Source organism: Nanorana parkeri, unplaced genomic scaffold (genome assembly GCF_000935625.1).
Source record: "Nanorana parkeri isolate BGI_ZX_2015 unplaced genomic scaffold, ASM93562v1 scaffold70, whole genome shotgun sequence".
Taxonomy (NCBI): domain Eukaryota; kingdom Metazoa; phylum Chordata; class Amphibia; order Anura; family Dicroglossidae; genus Nanorana; species Nanorana parkeri.
The window spans coordinates 579,797-594,174 of NW_017306338.1; the positions used below are offsets into that span (position 1 = coordinate 579,797).

The 14,378-nt window shown below is 41.7% G+C and overlaps 1 protein-coding gene across 1 annotated transcript in view; it reads left to right on the forward strand.

The window, feature by feature from the left end:
• The window catches only part of NCDN (neurochondrin), a 14,289-nt gene extending 6,482 nt beyond the window's left edge, over positions 1–7,807 (forward strand). Inside the window, exons 2-7 of the mRNA XM_018576555.1 lie at positions 178–303; positions 627–1,622; positions 2,973–3,214; positions 4,159–4,386; positions 5,626–5,768; positions 7,371–7,807. Of these exons, the coding sequence (XP_018432057.1) occupies positions 187–303; positions 627–1,622; positions 2,973–3,214; positions 4,159–4,386; positions 5,626–5,768; positions 7,371–7,807 (2,163 nt within the window). The 5' untranslated portion in view covers positions 178–186. The remainder of the gene's footprint in view (positions 1–177; positions 304–626; positions 1,623–2,972; positions 3,215–4,158; positions 4,387–5,625; positions 5,769–7,370) is intronic.
• The last annotated feature ends 6,571 nt before the right edge of the window (positions 7,808–14,378 follow it).

Genomic DNA, 14,378 nt, shown 5'->3' on the forward strand with positions numbered 1-14,378 from the left:
TGGTCGCACCGGGGGGGGTAGAGGAGGTCAAGCTGGGGGGGGGGGGGGGTCTACCCCCTAGTTCTCCTTTAAAATGTTAATAGTAACACAAAAAAATGGTTTATGTTCTAAAGTGGAAAAACCTTTGGTTTGTTGAGTATGAAATTTTACGTTTCACTTTCTATACTTCCAGGTTTTTTTTGCATAATGACTACAAGATCAGAACCCTCCACAGATGAAAACCTTTCCTCTGCCTTGGAAAGATGTTTGGGAATTCTTAAAGCAGCAAAGAATGACAGTGAGCAGTTTGCTGCACTACTACTGGTAAGACCTAATAGAGATGTAAAAGAACTGAAAACAACTTCAGAATAACACATTGTATAATATAATGTCAAAATTGCTTTTGGACTGTATTCTAAGGGATGTTCTCTATTACAATTTTTAACCAAAATGCCATTTGGTTTTAGATTGTGATGGCAGAGGGCCTAATTCAACTTACTGTTTCCTATATATGTACAGTATATAAATGTCAGGCACTGTGATCTTTCAACTGATGGATCGTTGCCCAATGTCATTATCTTAATTTAGAAGATGGGTATTTACTGCTCTGTATCGCATTATTAATTGAATGCTTCTGTATCTTCTAGGTGACAAAATGTGCCCAAGCTTCAGATCTGGATGATGAAACTAGGCGCAGAATTTTCGATGCAGTTGGTTTCTCCTTCCCAAACCGGCTTCTTTTCTCGAAATCTTCATCTGATGGGTGTCCTGAGTACTTGCTTCGAAGTCTTGGCTTAACCTTGTTGGCTTGTTTTTGCACTGACCCATCTCTGGCCAGCCATCTTCAAGTTCTTAATAAAATTCCAATTCTCAATGAAACTGTAAGTGCACCAAGCCAACCAGAAAACAAAAATGAGTCTTCCATGGCAGAGGATGCCTATCAGTGTTTCATGGGTATCATGGCTGCTCCTGGGGGGATCAAACACTTGGTATCTGGTGGCACCATATCTTCTTTATGTCAAGCTTATTTGAACCGCTGTCATGGTTGGGAACATGCTCTTAGAATTCTAACCACTTTGCTCACCTCTATGCCAGAGAAATCCTGGAAGAAGGGTCGAAGAGAACTTCAACTCCTATTGGTTAGGCTGAGTGAAGAATTCAGTAAAGAAGAGGACAGTCGTAAATTCCACCTAGCAGACATTCTTCCTGTGTTTCTACCTCCTTCACCCATTTTGACTGAGACTTCTTGGGGTAAAGACTGCTTAAATAATCTTTGTAGGGGTTTATTTAAAGTTCTTCGAAATAAGCTTATTGCTTCCCAGAGAGACCCGGCATTAAAGCTTGGAGCTTGCCTGTCTCAAGTTTATGGATCCTCCTGGATTTGCACTGAAGGAAACGAGAAGGGCAAATTTTTCTGTTTACTGGTAAATTTGGCTTGTGTTGAGATCAGGATGGCACTGGAGGATCCTAATCCACTCAGTTCCAGTCAAGCCATTACAACAGCTTGTTACTCCCTGGTAGAGATGGGCATTCAAGAGTGTGCAAAAGAAGAGGTATGTCCCATGCTTAAAGAGGACCAGAAGTTGCAGCTTCTTCAAGTTATACAAGAGGCCTGTGGAGCAGTGATGTACTACTTACAGCAGGTATTCTATGGTGTCATTAACTATGTATAGTCTTTAAAAAAAAAATCAAGGCCGTAATAACTGATCTCTTTTATTCTCAGGAGAGCAGTACTTTGTAACTTTAATATTCTCCTTTATAGCAGTAAGCTCGAACTACATGGATGACTACATTGGTTGCACTACTAAAAGTGCCAATGAATAATTGCTAAGGGTAGCGATAAATCACCAAACTGATGAAACACATTAATGCTATGGTGTAAACTACACATGGCGTGTAGCATATAGTAGATCATTGTGTGATTCTATATACGTCTGTAGCTTACTCCATAGGGAGCCATTTTTTCTATGTGTTAAGTGGTTGATTGGACCGATCGATTTTCAGTAGTTAGTAACTACAGTTACTAAAAATTGTAACTGTAGTTCTATCCTTAGCCCTTAAGCATATCTAAGCCTAAGCACAAAAATAAAATATTGTGGCTTACAGGCCCTGAGATATAGTGGCTACAGTTTTTTCTTTTAAAGACTTTTATCCCTTTATATTTACTTGATGATCCTGACAGTAACAGACTTTGGTCCAAGGGTAACAATGCTCACTCACTTTACTGTATCTACAGAAGAGCAACATTAGCACCCTAGGCCACTTCCTAATTTGAACAATAGAACATATCCCTGTCTACATACCCACATAACATGGGGGGAGGTATTCTGCAGTTCAATGATGGTAACCTAGGCAGAGCTGATATTGCTTCTTGGGATTTCAGTACAGTAGAGCCTGTGTTGTCAGCTCACTGGATTTCTGGCTGGATCAACAGATTTTTTTTTTGCACTTTTCAAACAGATATAAAATGCTTTTAATGGTATATTTAGCAGACCAAACGTGGACAACAAAGAGAAGTTCATTGGTTTACATTCACTTTAAGGCCTCATTCAAATGGGGCGTACACTGCCTGCGTCCTAGTGCGGACACCCGGACCTGCACAGATGTGCAAGTTCGGGTGTGTGGATGACAGCGTACACCCACAGCGTCCTCCCGTAGGGAAGAACCGGCTGCTGCGTGCAATTACACGTAGCACCTGTCTCTCCCGAAATCGGCACATTTACGGGCATACACGGACCCTTATCCCCCGTCTGAATGAGGCCTAAGAGAGTTGAGATGCAAAATGATGTGATTTTCTTTTTTGAATTGATCTAATACATTCTCTTCATAGGCATAATAGCTATACATGTTTTTTTCACGAACTGTAAAGAGTTAGACATTAAACACTACGGAGCTTAGAAGTAGATTGTGGTTAATCTTTACTTTTTTCACAATTTTTTTATGATGACATGTTTACCATTTGCTCCATTTAAGCTTCCCATTGACTCTTTTAGGTTGGGTTGGGGAAACATGAGGATCCATTTGTGCTGGCTTCTGTAAGATTACTAGGAGCATGGCTGGCAGAGGAAACCTACTGTCTCAAGCAAGAGGTCATTCAGCTTCTTCCTTCCCTGATACATTATATGAGGACTTTGTATCATCTGGGTGCTACCTGTAGAGCTCAACCTAAGGAAGTGTCTCAGGTGGCATTACTGTGCAGCAACTGGGGAGCAGTATGGCCAGGAGATGCCATCAGGTATGAGATATCTGTGTGCATGCAAAACGTTTTGTCAACTTTTTGTAATTAAAAATCTTTATCAAGTGTTTTTGTCTTGATTCATTGCAGCCAGGGGTTACAAATCTTATGACAAATGTTTGGTTTGCTTTCTTAGAATGTTTTTGAAAGGGTAGCTAAATTGACATACATCTTCAAACCCATTTTGCACTGCTACTTTCCGGTCACTTGTCTATGCTAGAGTTACAGCTTTCTGGAGAATTGCTTTTGACAATTGGGCAGTAGTATGGGTTTGTTCATAAATGATCTTGAGAGTTGGATTTCCTACTGTGCTGGAAATTGACAGTCTTCTTCTGCCAGTGTAGGTAGTATACTAGGCATCACCCTACTTTCTCAATTAGGGGTCGACCAATTATGAGATCTACCAATAATCGGAACCGACATTTACAAATTTTTTTATTATTGGTACCGGACTTAAATTTACAGATATTACTGATAAGTGCCCACAGCGAAGGGGACCCCCGTGGTCACCCCCGCTGCCCCATTCATCTGCAAAGGCTCCCCTTCACTCCCATCACTAGTAGGGGTCGGCCGATATCAGGCCCACTGCCTGCTGTTTACATTAAGCTGCCAGCTGTGGAATCTTGCCACCAGCCTATAAACACATAGCCTGGACATTGGGCTATGTGTTCATCGGCCAGCAGCAAGATTTCACAACCAGATGCAAACCAAATATTGGCACCTGATATATCGGTTATCGGCCTGAAAGGTGGCCCGTGATGGGTATCGGTTCTGAAAAAATTATATCGGTTGACCCCCTAATCTCAGTGCCTGGACAGCATATATGTATACTTCATATGGCCTATTAACTGAAGTATGTGATTTTTTTTTTTTTTTATTGATTTTTTTTTTCCTCTTGTTCTTGTATATCCTACTACTAATTGCCATTTTGGCTTACTTGCCAGATTCCTGCTTCCTGCTATGTGCCATCTAAGTGCAGAAGAAGCACCGCGAAGGATACTGATCTCTGAAGGGGTCCCTGCATTGCTCTGTGACTACTACAGACAGCAGTGGGAGGTGTTTTCATTCAAGGATGATTTGCCAGCAGAAACAAGACGTGAGGCAGAACTGAGTATGCAAAGCTGCTGTGGGGTCTTCCTCAACTTAGTGGTGACCGAGCCAACACTTGTTGGGTACGTTTTGGATGCAGTATTATTATTTTAATTATTGTTTGTAGTGTTGTTTTTATATGAACTTATAAAAATCTGTTATTGTTTCCATACGTAAGTGATTTTAGGATTTTTCCATGTTATTCTGCAGCTTTACTTTATTTTGTTACAGATTATTTTTAATATCTGTTTATAACTGTTCAAAGGTTTAGTAATTGGGCAGAATTTATCAAAGCTGGAGCAAACAATCTGAAGCAGTGGTCTATAGTAACCATTCAGCTTCTTTCCTAAGTTTAGCTTTTATTTTAGACCCTAGACCAAAATGAGCACTTAACCCTTGCAATGCGGAGGTAGTTCCACTGCAAGGGTTATGTTTTCTTCTGTCCAGAGTTCTTCTTTAATTATATGCTTGTTAATCCATTTGGCACTTTTGCAGCTAAATTGGGCTAACACCTACTTGGATTTGTTCCCAATGGTATAGCATAACTACATTACATTGAAAAATTGCAGCTTACCTTTAAAATGTTGAATGTGCTAACTCACAGAGGCTTCCTGTTCATTCACAAACTGAGGAGGCATAGTACCCTCCCCAGTTATGAATGGACAGGAAGCCTCTGTACTGAGTGCTCCCGTTCATTCATAAATGTCGCACATAGTAAGTTATTACTATGTACCCAATCATGAATGAACAGGAAGTGATGTATGACATTCTGTACTGTGCTGGCAGATTTTATTATCAATTATAAACTAGATCTGAACACTGCCTAGTGTAACAAAGGAGTTACAGACTTTGAGGCATGGTATGTTAATGAGAAGAAGCCTGGTCTGTCCCTCCTACTTTCATTTTCAAACTGCTCAGAGTAGCCTGCAATATGAGCAAAGGAAACATCTGAAAGGTAAGAATAAGTGATCTCAGCCCTCTGTCTCTTAAATGCACATTGCAAGTTATTATAAACGATTTTTTACATTATTTTTAAAGTATGCTTTGTGAGTATACTCTAGTGGGGGTTTCTCAAATGTGACTTTAAAAGTAAAAATACACTTAAGGTCCTGGTGAAATCTGGCTTCCAGTTGTGCTTTTCACATGGGCTTTCGCTGGAGACGCATTACACAAGTATGGTCCACTTTTATCACCATCAGGAATCCTACCCTGAGAGCCATCCCTGGACTATCCAGCATCATTGTTTTTTTATAGATGTGTGTGTTTTTTAAAAGAATATTTATTTATTTTTATTGCTATTGATTTTTCATCTCCTAAAATAGCCAGGAAAGCTGCTTTGTGACTTTGTTGAAGCTTCTGATCCAGTCTCTTCCTGCTCTGTTAAAAAACGAAGGAAACATGACGCTGGTAGCAAATATTTCTACTTTGGGGCTGATGATAAGCCGGTTATTAGCTGAAACTCCAGGTAAGTTTATTTACTAGGGCACATTTCTTCTCTTGTTCTTTAGTTTTTCAAACCGTTACTGGATGAAATGAGGATTGGTCAAGCCCAGTAATGATACAGTAGATTAGCATGAATGTAGGCTTGCAGGCAACTGCATGCCCAACAATAGAAGTAATACAGTACATCAGATTTGTTGTTTTAGCCTGTACAGGGGAAATAAATGGTCATTACCATAGAACAATCCACCAGTTAAAATATGCATTAAAGTTTTTTCCCACTGAAATGTAATATTTGGTATGAGCCATTAAGGAGCCAGTATTCCTACATGACTAGAAAATAAGTAGACACTGACTATAAAGGTTCAGGCACTAAAAAGAACCGCTTATAATATGTAATAAATATGTCTACCTCTTATATTTCAATTTTGGAAAGATTGCAATACAATTACAGTTGGAAAGATTAAAAGAAAATCTATGGGATCGCGCTGTCCCATATACAGTATTTTCTTTTAGTTTTGTTTTTTTTCTTTCGTTGATTTGGACTGGAAGTAGCTGCTATATGTATAAATTTCCATTGCATTGAAAATATGGTATGATAGTCCGAGTCACTGACTTTGTGCACATTGGATTTTGGATATGAGGTGTTTGGAACTCATTTGGAGAGATTAGGACTTAATTTTAAATACAGCTGGTAATACAACAGCTTTGGGCTCGGACTGAACATGAGTTCAACACGAACCCATCCTTGTCCACCTGAACCTCTGTCAGTTATGTTGCTTCAGATGACAAATCCCCAACCGCTTCTGTATGTAAACAAGCCAGTAGGAATCCTGGGTGATGTCATTTGATCAAATATGGTCATGAACATATTTGGTTGATTTCACTTAGAATCCTCACCTGCTTGTTTGTTTTCAAACAGAAGCCAGTAGGCATCAGTCATTTGTGAGGTTTTTTTATTTTTTGTTATGGTGGGTGTTGTCGCTTGCTGTTCTGTCCCTTCCCTGGCCACCCGGGCTGCATGCCTGGAAAAAAGGGTCTTTGATAAATCTCGAGGGAGACCCCACACCATTTGTCCCATTTTTTTTTTTTTATGGTGTGCTGGTTCTTTTAGAGACAGCATGGGGTATCTCTAAACATTCATAAAAGACCCATATCCAAGCATGCAGTCGGGGGGGGCAGTGAGTATGCCCTTCTGAACCATATCGAGCCACATAGTACCTGAAGCAATTTTGCAACGGGTGGGAGACCTTTCTTCCAAACAAGGGTTTTTACCTTGTTAAATACAAGGTTTTTGTGGTGTTTTTTTGTTTTGTTTTTTTGTTGTTGTTAATGCCCGGGCTATATTTTTATTTTTTTTGTTAAGCAATGTATTTAATAAAGACATGAATGAGTGCACTTGTTTGTGTGTTCTTACTTTGGGTAGCTTGTGTCTTTCTGTTAGCATGATTTGGGTAAGGATAAAACCAAATTTATTGAAACTCATTTAGCCATTCATCTAAATTCAACAAACTGTATTCTTCATAAGTCAAAAAGTTTTATTCATAAGTTATTTAAGAAAATATGGCAGAATAAATATAATAATAATGTTAATAAGAATAAGCTTTAACGATGTTTCTCTCTCCAGTTTTGCAGGAAGACGTGTCCAGGGATTTCTTCAAGGCTGTCATTCAGTTTTTAAGCCGTTCTCATGTTGCATTCGACGACACTGACACAGGAAAACATCACATGATGCTTTGTGATGAATATTCTAATGTCTGGGCAGACATATCTGAACTGTGGTTCCTTGGAGTACAAGCATTCTCTGCCTGCATTCCTCTGTTGCCCTGGTTGTCCTCATTAGTACTAGAGTCTGGCTGGTTGCACAGTGTGCTATCTCTTTTGGGCCAGGTTTCACCAGAGTCTATCGACTTTGACGTTGTGACTGTGCTGCAGGCCCTTTTCACTGAACTGGCTCGGAGCAACGTCTCTTGCAGAGAAGTCATCCTGCAGCAGGAAGGGTTGGAGAAGGCCAATATTTATGGAATGGCAGCTCTAGAACAATGCTTGTCTGAGATACAGTGACATTTTCAGAATACAGCTGCATGAGGAATTTTTATCATCGCTAGATATTGGAATTATAGACTTTCAAACAATGTATCGCTAAAGCACTTATAAAAGTATAGTAAACAAGTTTCAGTTCAGATTTGGTATTTTTTTCAAGCCAAAAACCTATTTTGGATAGAGTGGGGAAGGATTAGAACTTCTGTCCAGTTTTTACTGCTATCTGGGGCTCCGTTGCAGATTTTATCTTCACTTCCATTTTTGCTGAAAGTAGTTTCACCAGACAGGAACTGGGGACAAATCTGCAACAGGGATGCAGACAAAAATAAAAAGCCTCCCCCTAGGTTACTATAGAAAAGCATTTTCTTATCTTTTGCAATTGCTTTTTTTTTTCTTCAGTCAAGGCTTTTCTCTACCTTGCTGCTGAAGCTTTGTCTCTTGGATTGCAGTTATTCTGTGCAGTCCTTCACAGCCCTTGCTTTTGAAGTACCACGTCCAGACTTTGTATTACGTCCATCATTGTATTAGCGCATCCTGGCCCTGGGCTACTGCATCATAATACCAGGAGTAGAACACCGACACCCTGGCGTTCTAGGCTGTCACCATCAGGTCAACTTCCGGTGTCCCCCATTTGGCTAAAGATTGTAATCATAACGAATCTTCAAAGACCACTCGTGGTTGACAAAGTCTCGACTTAGTTTGTCCGCTTCCTAATTGTCTGAGCCTGGAAGGTAACGTATGGTTAGATCTTGGAGATTCGATTCTGCCTAGCTGAAAATTTGCGCTGCTATCTGTAAAAGGTGTGAATGGATGCCACCAGAACACCAAATATCTGTTCAGAATAACCAAGTATCCATTTATTGAACAAACATGTCCATCAGACAAGTGCTTTCGGGGGCCATGCAGGGTCCCCTTCATCAGGCTCAGCAATGAGCCTGTTTGGAGCCCCCGATCTGCCCTTGGCTATTTTAACAAAGGATGAGTGGGCTTATTTCCACATTGGATGAAAAAATGTCCTTATGGACCTTTATGGCCTATATGATCTTGCCTCTCCAGGTCTATCCTGTGAGCCTCTTTTGGGCCAAAAACTCTGCCGTTGCCTTAGACGATCTTGGGGCATCAGCCCTGACTTGTCCCCTGATACCTGCTTGATAACTTCTTCCAGGGTTTTTCCAAACAACATAAACTTTGGTTGGAGGCTGAATCTGCTGCCCACTGGCGAAGCCACAGTGCTCTCCTGGAAGTCACAGTAGGCCGACATGAGGAGAGCCAGGAAAATTTATATAAGCTGGGGAATAGGTAGCAGGTGCAATTGCCCCCTGGGGTGAGCAATATTGAGTGGCACAGAGACCGGTCCAGTGACTTATCTTGAAACAGCTGTGTGTTTATTGGTGCTTTACACAATCTACTGTGCTGTAAATTAAATACAAAAAACCTAGCTGTGTCCCGGCACTAACTACACAGACACACATTCCTAACGAACCACTTGCACGAACCTATTGTTTGTCAGGCACTACAAATCACAGTGACCAACCTTTGCTCCAGCAGATTGTCTGTCTGCTTTCTAGGCTCCAGAGCACTCTGTTTGCCTCACCTGCACTAAATTGCCATTGAGGCAAGGTGTAAAACCTGGGGCTGACTAGAGGTCCTGGAAGGTGTAAGACAGAAATCTGGGAGTTACATAAACCCCGGGCAGGACCTCTCCTGGCTCTCTGCATGACCACCTGCTACAAACAAATAAAATCTACATTGAAACAGAATGCAATGATTTGCAAATCTCATAAACCCGTATTTTATTCACAATAGAAAACATATCAAATGTTTAAAGTGACATTAAAGGCAGATCCCCCCTTCCCCAAATGCTGCTGTAAGGACTTGTCTTATGTGATGCCTCTTGGTCCAAACAGCTTCTTCCTTCTATTTGTTTTCCACAGTACCGCTGGTGCTGGTCTCTAATCCAGAACAGACTCCTCATGTTCCATGGCGTCTGTCCGGCGTGATCGCCCCCGGCTGCGTCCATTCAGTTTCAGTGTCGCTCTCCTTTCCCCTCCCGTGATCAGGACTGTGCATGTGCCCTCCCACACTTCTTCCTTCACAGCATTCGGGAGTCGGGACAACTTTTTTTTTTTTATGTTGGGGCAATAGATCTACTGCTTACTAGCAGTAGATATATGCCAAAAAATAGACTTAAATACTACTGTAAACTAAAAAAAATAAGGTAATTTTGAAATTGCTGGCAGCAACACATCTCAAAAAAGTTGGGACAGGGCCATGTATACCCCAGTGTAGCATCCCCTCTTCTTTTAACAACACTCTGTAAACGTCTGGGAACTGAGGAGACTGGTTGCCGTAGTTTTGGGAGAGGAAGGTTGTCCCATTCTTGCCTTACTTACGATTCTAACTGCTCAACTTTCCTGGGTCTTCTTTGTCATATTTTTTGTTTCAAGCTGTGCCAAACATTTTCAATTGGTGAAAGGTCTGGATTGCAGGCAGGCCAATTAAGCACCCGGACTATTCTACTATGAAGCCATGCTGTTGCAATAGATGCAGTATGTGTTTTAGCATTATCCTGCTGAAATATACAAGGCCTTCCCTAAAAGAAAGATGGTGTCATCTGGATGGAAGCATATGCTGCTCTAAAACCTGGTATATCTTTCAGCATTGATGGTGCCTTTCCAGATGTACAAGCTGCCCATTCCATACGCACTAATGCTCCCCCATACCAGAGATGCAGGCTTTTGAAGTTAGCGCTCTTAACAAGTTGTCATTACCCGCCACCCAGCTTCTTGATTGGTTGGGAAGCCGGCTCATTCTGATTGGCTGGCATATCAGCATCGAGCCAGCCAAAGAACATGGAGCTGGCTTCCCGGCCAATCAGGAAGCCGGGTGGTGAGGCATTACCTGCCCCCCCCCCCCCCCCCCAGCTTCCTGATTGGCTGGGAAGCCAGCTCCATGTTCACTCGCAGCACTGCCGGTCAGAGGAAATCTCCCTCTGACCGGAAGTGCCGATATCGGGGGTAAGTATCGGAGCATTTGGGCAAATAAGAGTATCGGCACAGACACCGATACTAGTATTGGTGCATCCCTAATCTATATATGTGTGTCTTCTATCAAATGCTGCTCATATATTTGAATCCCCATCCAGTTAGCCCATCCCAATGTTTATAACAAGGGTTTACTTAACTTTTGTGGCTGTAACACAGACTGGGGGTCCAAAAAGACACATTTCCTGTCCCCTTTTCTCTTTTATATCTCCCTGCCATGTCCTGCCTTTTGCTGCTGAAACAGCAGCGTCTGGGCACCTGACACCAATCTGTGCATGCAGTGGCTCAGAAAAGAGCAGCCACCAAAGTAAGTGCTCGCCCTGCAATATGGCAGCATCCTGTCCCAACAATGAAGCACGTGCCCCATGAATGTCTGGGACCTCTTCCCATGGTGGAAGTTACCGTACATCATAACAGAGAGAACCGGGTGGGGGCCAGGCAGAGGTGCCCCACCCCCAGCACAAATCACCGGGACAACACCACCAACCCTCTGCCTCCCCCCTCCCGAATAAGAAAACTCCCACTACAAAGACACCCATTTGTCCACCAGCTACAGATGACCATGCTGACACCTAGTGGTTCACATAGAGATGGCATTACATATTCATTTTCACATGACATATTCGCTGGAAAAGTATGTTTTAATGTTTGTTTCAATCAGTGGAATGGATGTCATGGCACATAATTCAAACCCACTTGTGTCCCACAGCATTTATGAACTGCAAAAAATGCTACTGCATCCTATATAAATAAGAATAAATCATTTAATTATAATATTACTGTACAATCCAATTATTATTAGACACACTTTGTTAACCGGTTATATAATAGAGATAGATCTAATGTTACATAACCTCTATAATCACCCTAAAGGATGGATTTAAAACTTAGCGTGTCGTTCAAGCCAGAAAATCTAGTGGCTTTTATTTGGAAAATCACTTTGTAAAATAACTTTGTCCCAATCGCCACCTCACGGATCCTCATACACTCTATCCAGCGCTACAAAAGATATCATAGTGGTGTCAAAATTATGCATGAGACCATGTATAATGCAGCATAAGCCATGATTCACTTATTATAATCATCAAGCTGCAATCATTTTGTAATTAGCTGAGTGCAAGGCTAGACTGAAAACAATAAATGATTGGGACAGGGGCAGCCCTGACAAGTGCCCAATTTGATCACATGTGACTAATAGTTACCACTTTGTTTGTGGGTTAATTTACAATATACTAGTCCAACCACATGTATACAATCTGGATCTTTAAACATATTTTGTTATTTAAATGTTTTTCCTGATCATAGTGACTTTCATGTATGTAAGTTCCAGGTCTTTTTACTACACTTCTAGTACACAATGCCGTTACGGCACACCTTTTTCATGGAAGCAGAAGAATTGCTGATATACTATTCTATGATGTTTACTGCCATAGCCTATAGGGTTATCAATGTGAAATCTTGAAACACTGACATAAGCAGAATACACTTTCCAAATCTGCCACAAATGTGGCTTTTGTGAGGCATACTAATTTTCTAAAGTGAATGGAGGATATCCTGCAACAACATGCATGTGAAACATGCTTATCTACTTAGAAAATGTCCAGATCACAGGTGTTTCTTATGTAGTGGTGTACCTGTAGTGATATATTATTTTGCTGGATAAATTGGACTATTTTCTAATACCATGAAGGACACTGCTGAAAGGTTCCTTTTAAAAATCACAAAACTTTGTACTTACAGTAATTCAATTGTTTTTTTTTTAACCCATCAGGTGAAAAACAGAAAGACTGCCATTACCCAGCTGCATTTGTGGCGATCTTGCTTCAATTACTTGTGTTACTGACCCAGAATAAGTATGCAGATAAGGAATTCTGACTCTTCCTTTCTGCATACTTCTTTCAGGTCTATGACTCAAAGTATTGACTGTGGGTCAAATAATAGCTAGGCACATTACTTTTTTTTTTTTTTTTAGATGGTTAGCAGTGGCAACCCCCATATTTCTCTTACGACAAGTTTATTTTGTACAAATACATTGCATACAATACATTAATAGTGACTATATTAACCGCCTCCCGGCCGGCCGTTGTACCAAAAGATGGCCTGTTGACCCTGCCCACTCACGCGAGCAGGAAACTATCCAAATTTTAAAACAGGCAGCGATGCCCATTTACATACAAGCAATCCGACGCTTGTATAACGTGCCGGTCTGTGTGGCCTCCCTCCCGCTGGTCCCGAGCTCCGCTGTGCCCAGTGCGAGCCCGGGACCAGCATGGGGGCTCTGTGACGGGATCAGAGGGAGATAGGTACAAGATCTCCCTTCGGTCCCCTTTCCGGTGTCAGAATGCAGAAGTGATGTATATTACATCACTACCGCATTCTGCTGTCACTCTCCAGCTTCAGAAGCTGTAGAGATCTGCTTCATCAGCTTCTTTGGGGGTCCCTAGGTAACAAGGGGTCTTGGAGACCCATGATATCTCCATAAAGAGGACCTGTCACATCTATCGCATAGAGGATTTCTTAGCCCCCTATGTGACGATAATAACATTAAATAGGAAAAAAAAATTAAGGTCACACATGAAAAAGAATTTAAAAAAAACAAAAATGTTTAAAGTCCCCACCCATACCTGCGTGTAAACATGCATCAGTTGCGCACATGTACGAAAGACGATTGCGCCCATTACGCCGTACGTGTTGCATATCGCCACGAATGTTGCAGTGAGAGCAATAATTCTAGGGCCATCATTCACTGATACGACTGAACTGATGAGCAGTAAAAGCTTTTAAAGCGTCGCCTACGGTCAATTTTGGGTATGGTGGTTTGTTGCGGGTGTGCGCAATTTTAAGCTTGACATGTTTGGTGTCTAGTTACCCGATGTGACCCCATCTGCTATATTTTACCAAAAAGTTGGGTAATAATAATTGTTTTATAACATAATGTAAAAAAAAATTCTAAATTTTCAGTTATTTTCCCTTTTAATATAGTAAAAAATAAAAACCGCAGTGGTGATTTATATACCACAAAAATAAAGCTCTATCTGTCCCCATGGGGCTCTCCAGAGTTCCTGCTTCTAAAGGTGGCCATACACTCTACAACCATCGCAAGACTTTAGTCTTGCGATGGTTGTACAGGGATTAAAAAAACGTACGCTCTGCCTATCTTGGACAGGCAGATCGCACTCTCGATCATTGCAAGCCCGCCCCCCTGAGGGGCGGGCTTCCGATGACCGCAATGCTGAACGGGCAGTGTGCGCGTGCGCACACCGGCCCGTTCGGCATTTGTCTTCCGAGCACCGTTCTAACCAGCCGAGAATCGTACGATTCCTGGCTGGTTTTCGAACATGCTGGTTCGACAGAAGACGTGCGACCGTACAGTAGAAACGGTCGCACGTCTCCGTTCACACTGCTCGATTATCGTACGAAAAACCGATCGCATACGATTATCGTACGATAATCGTGCAGTGTATGGGCACCTTAATGGGGCAGAACGGCAAGACATCATCGCCCTGGGGACTCTAGGCAAGGTCCAGTCTGGCCTAACCAGGATACAG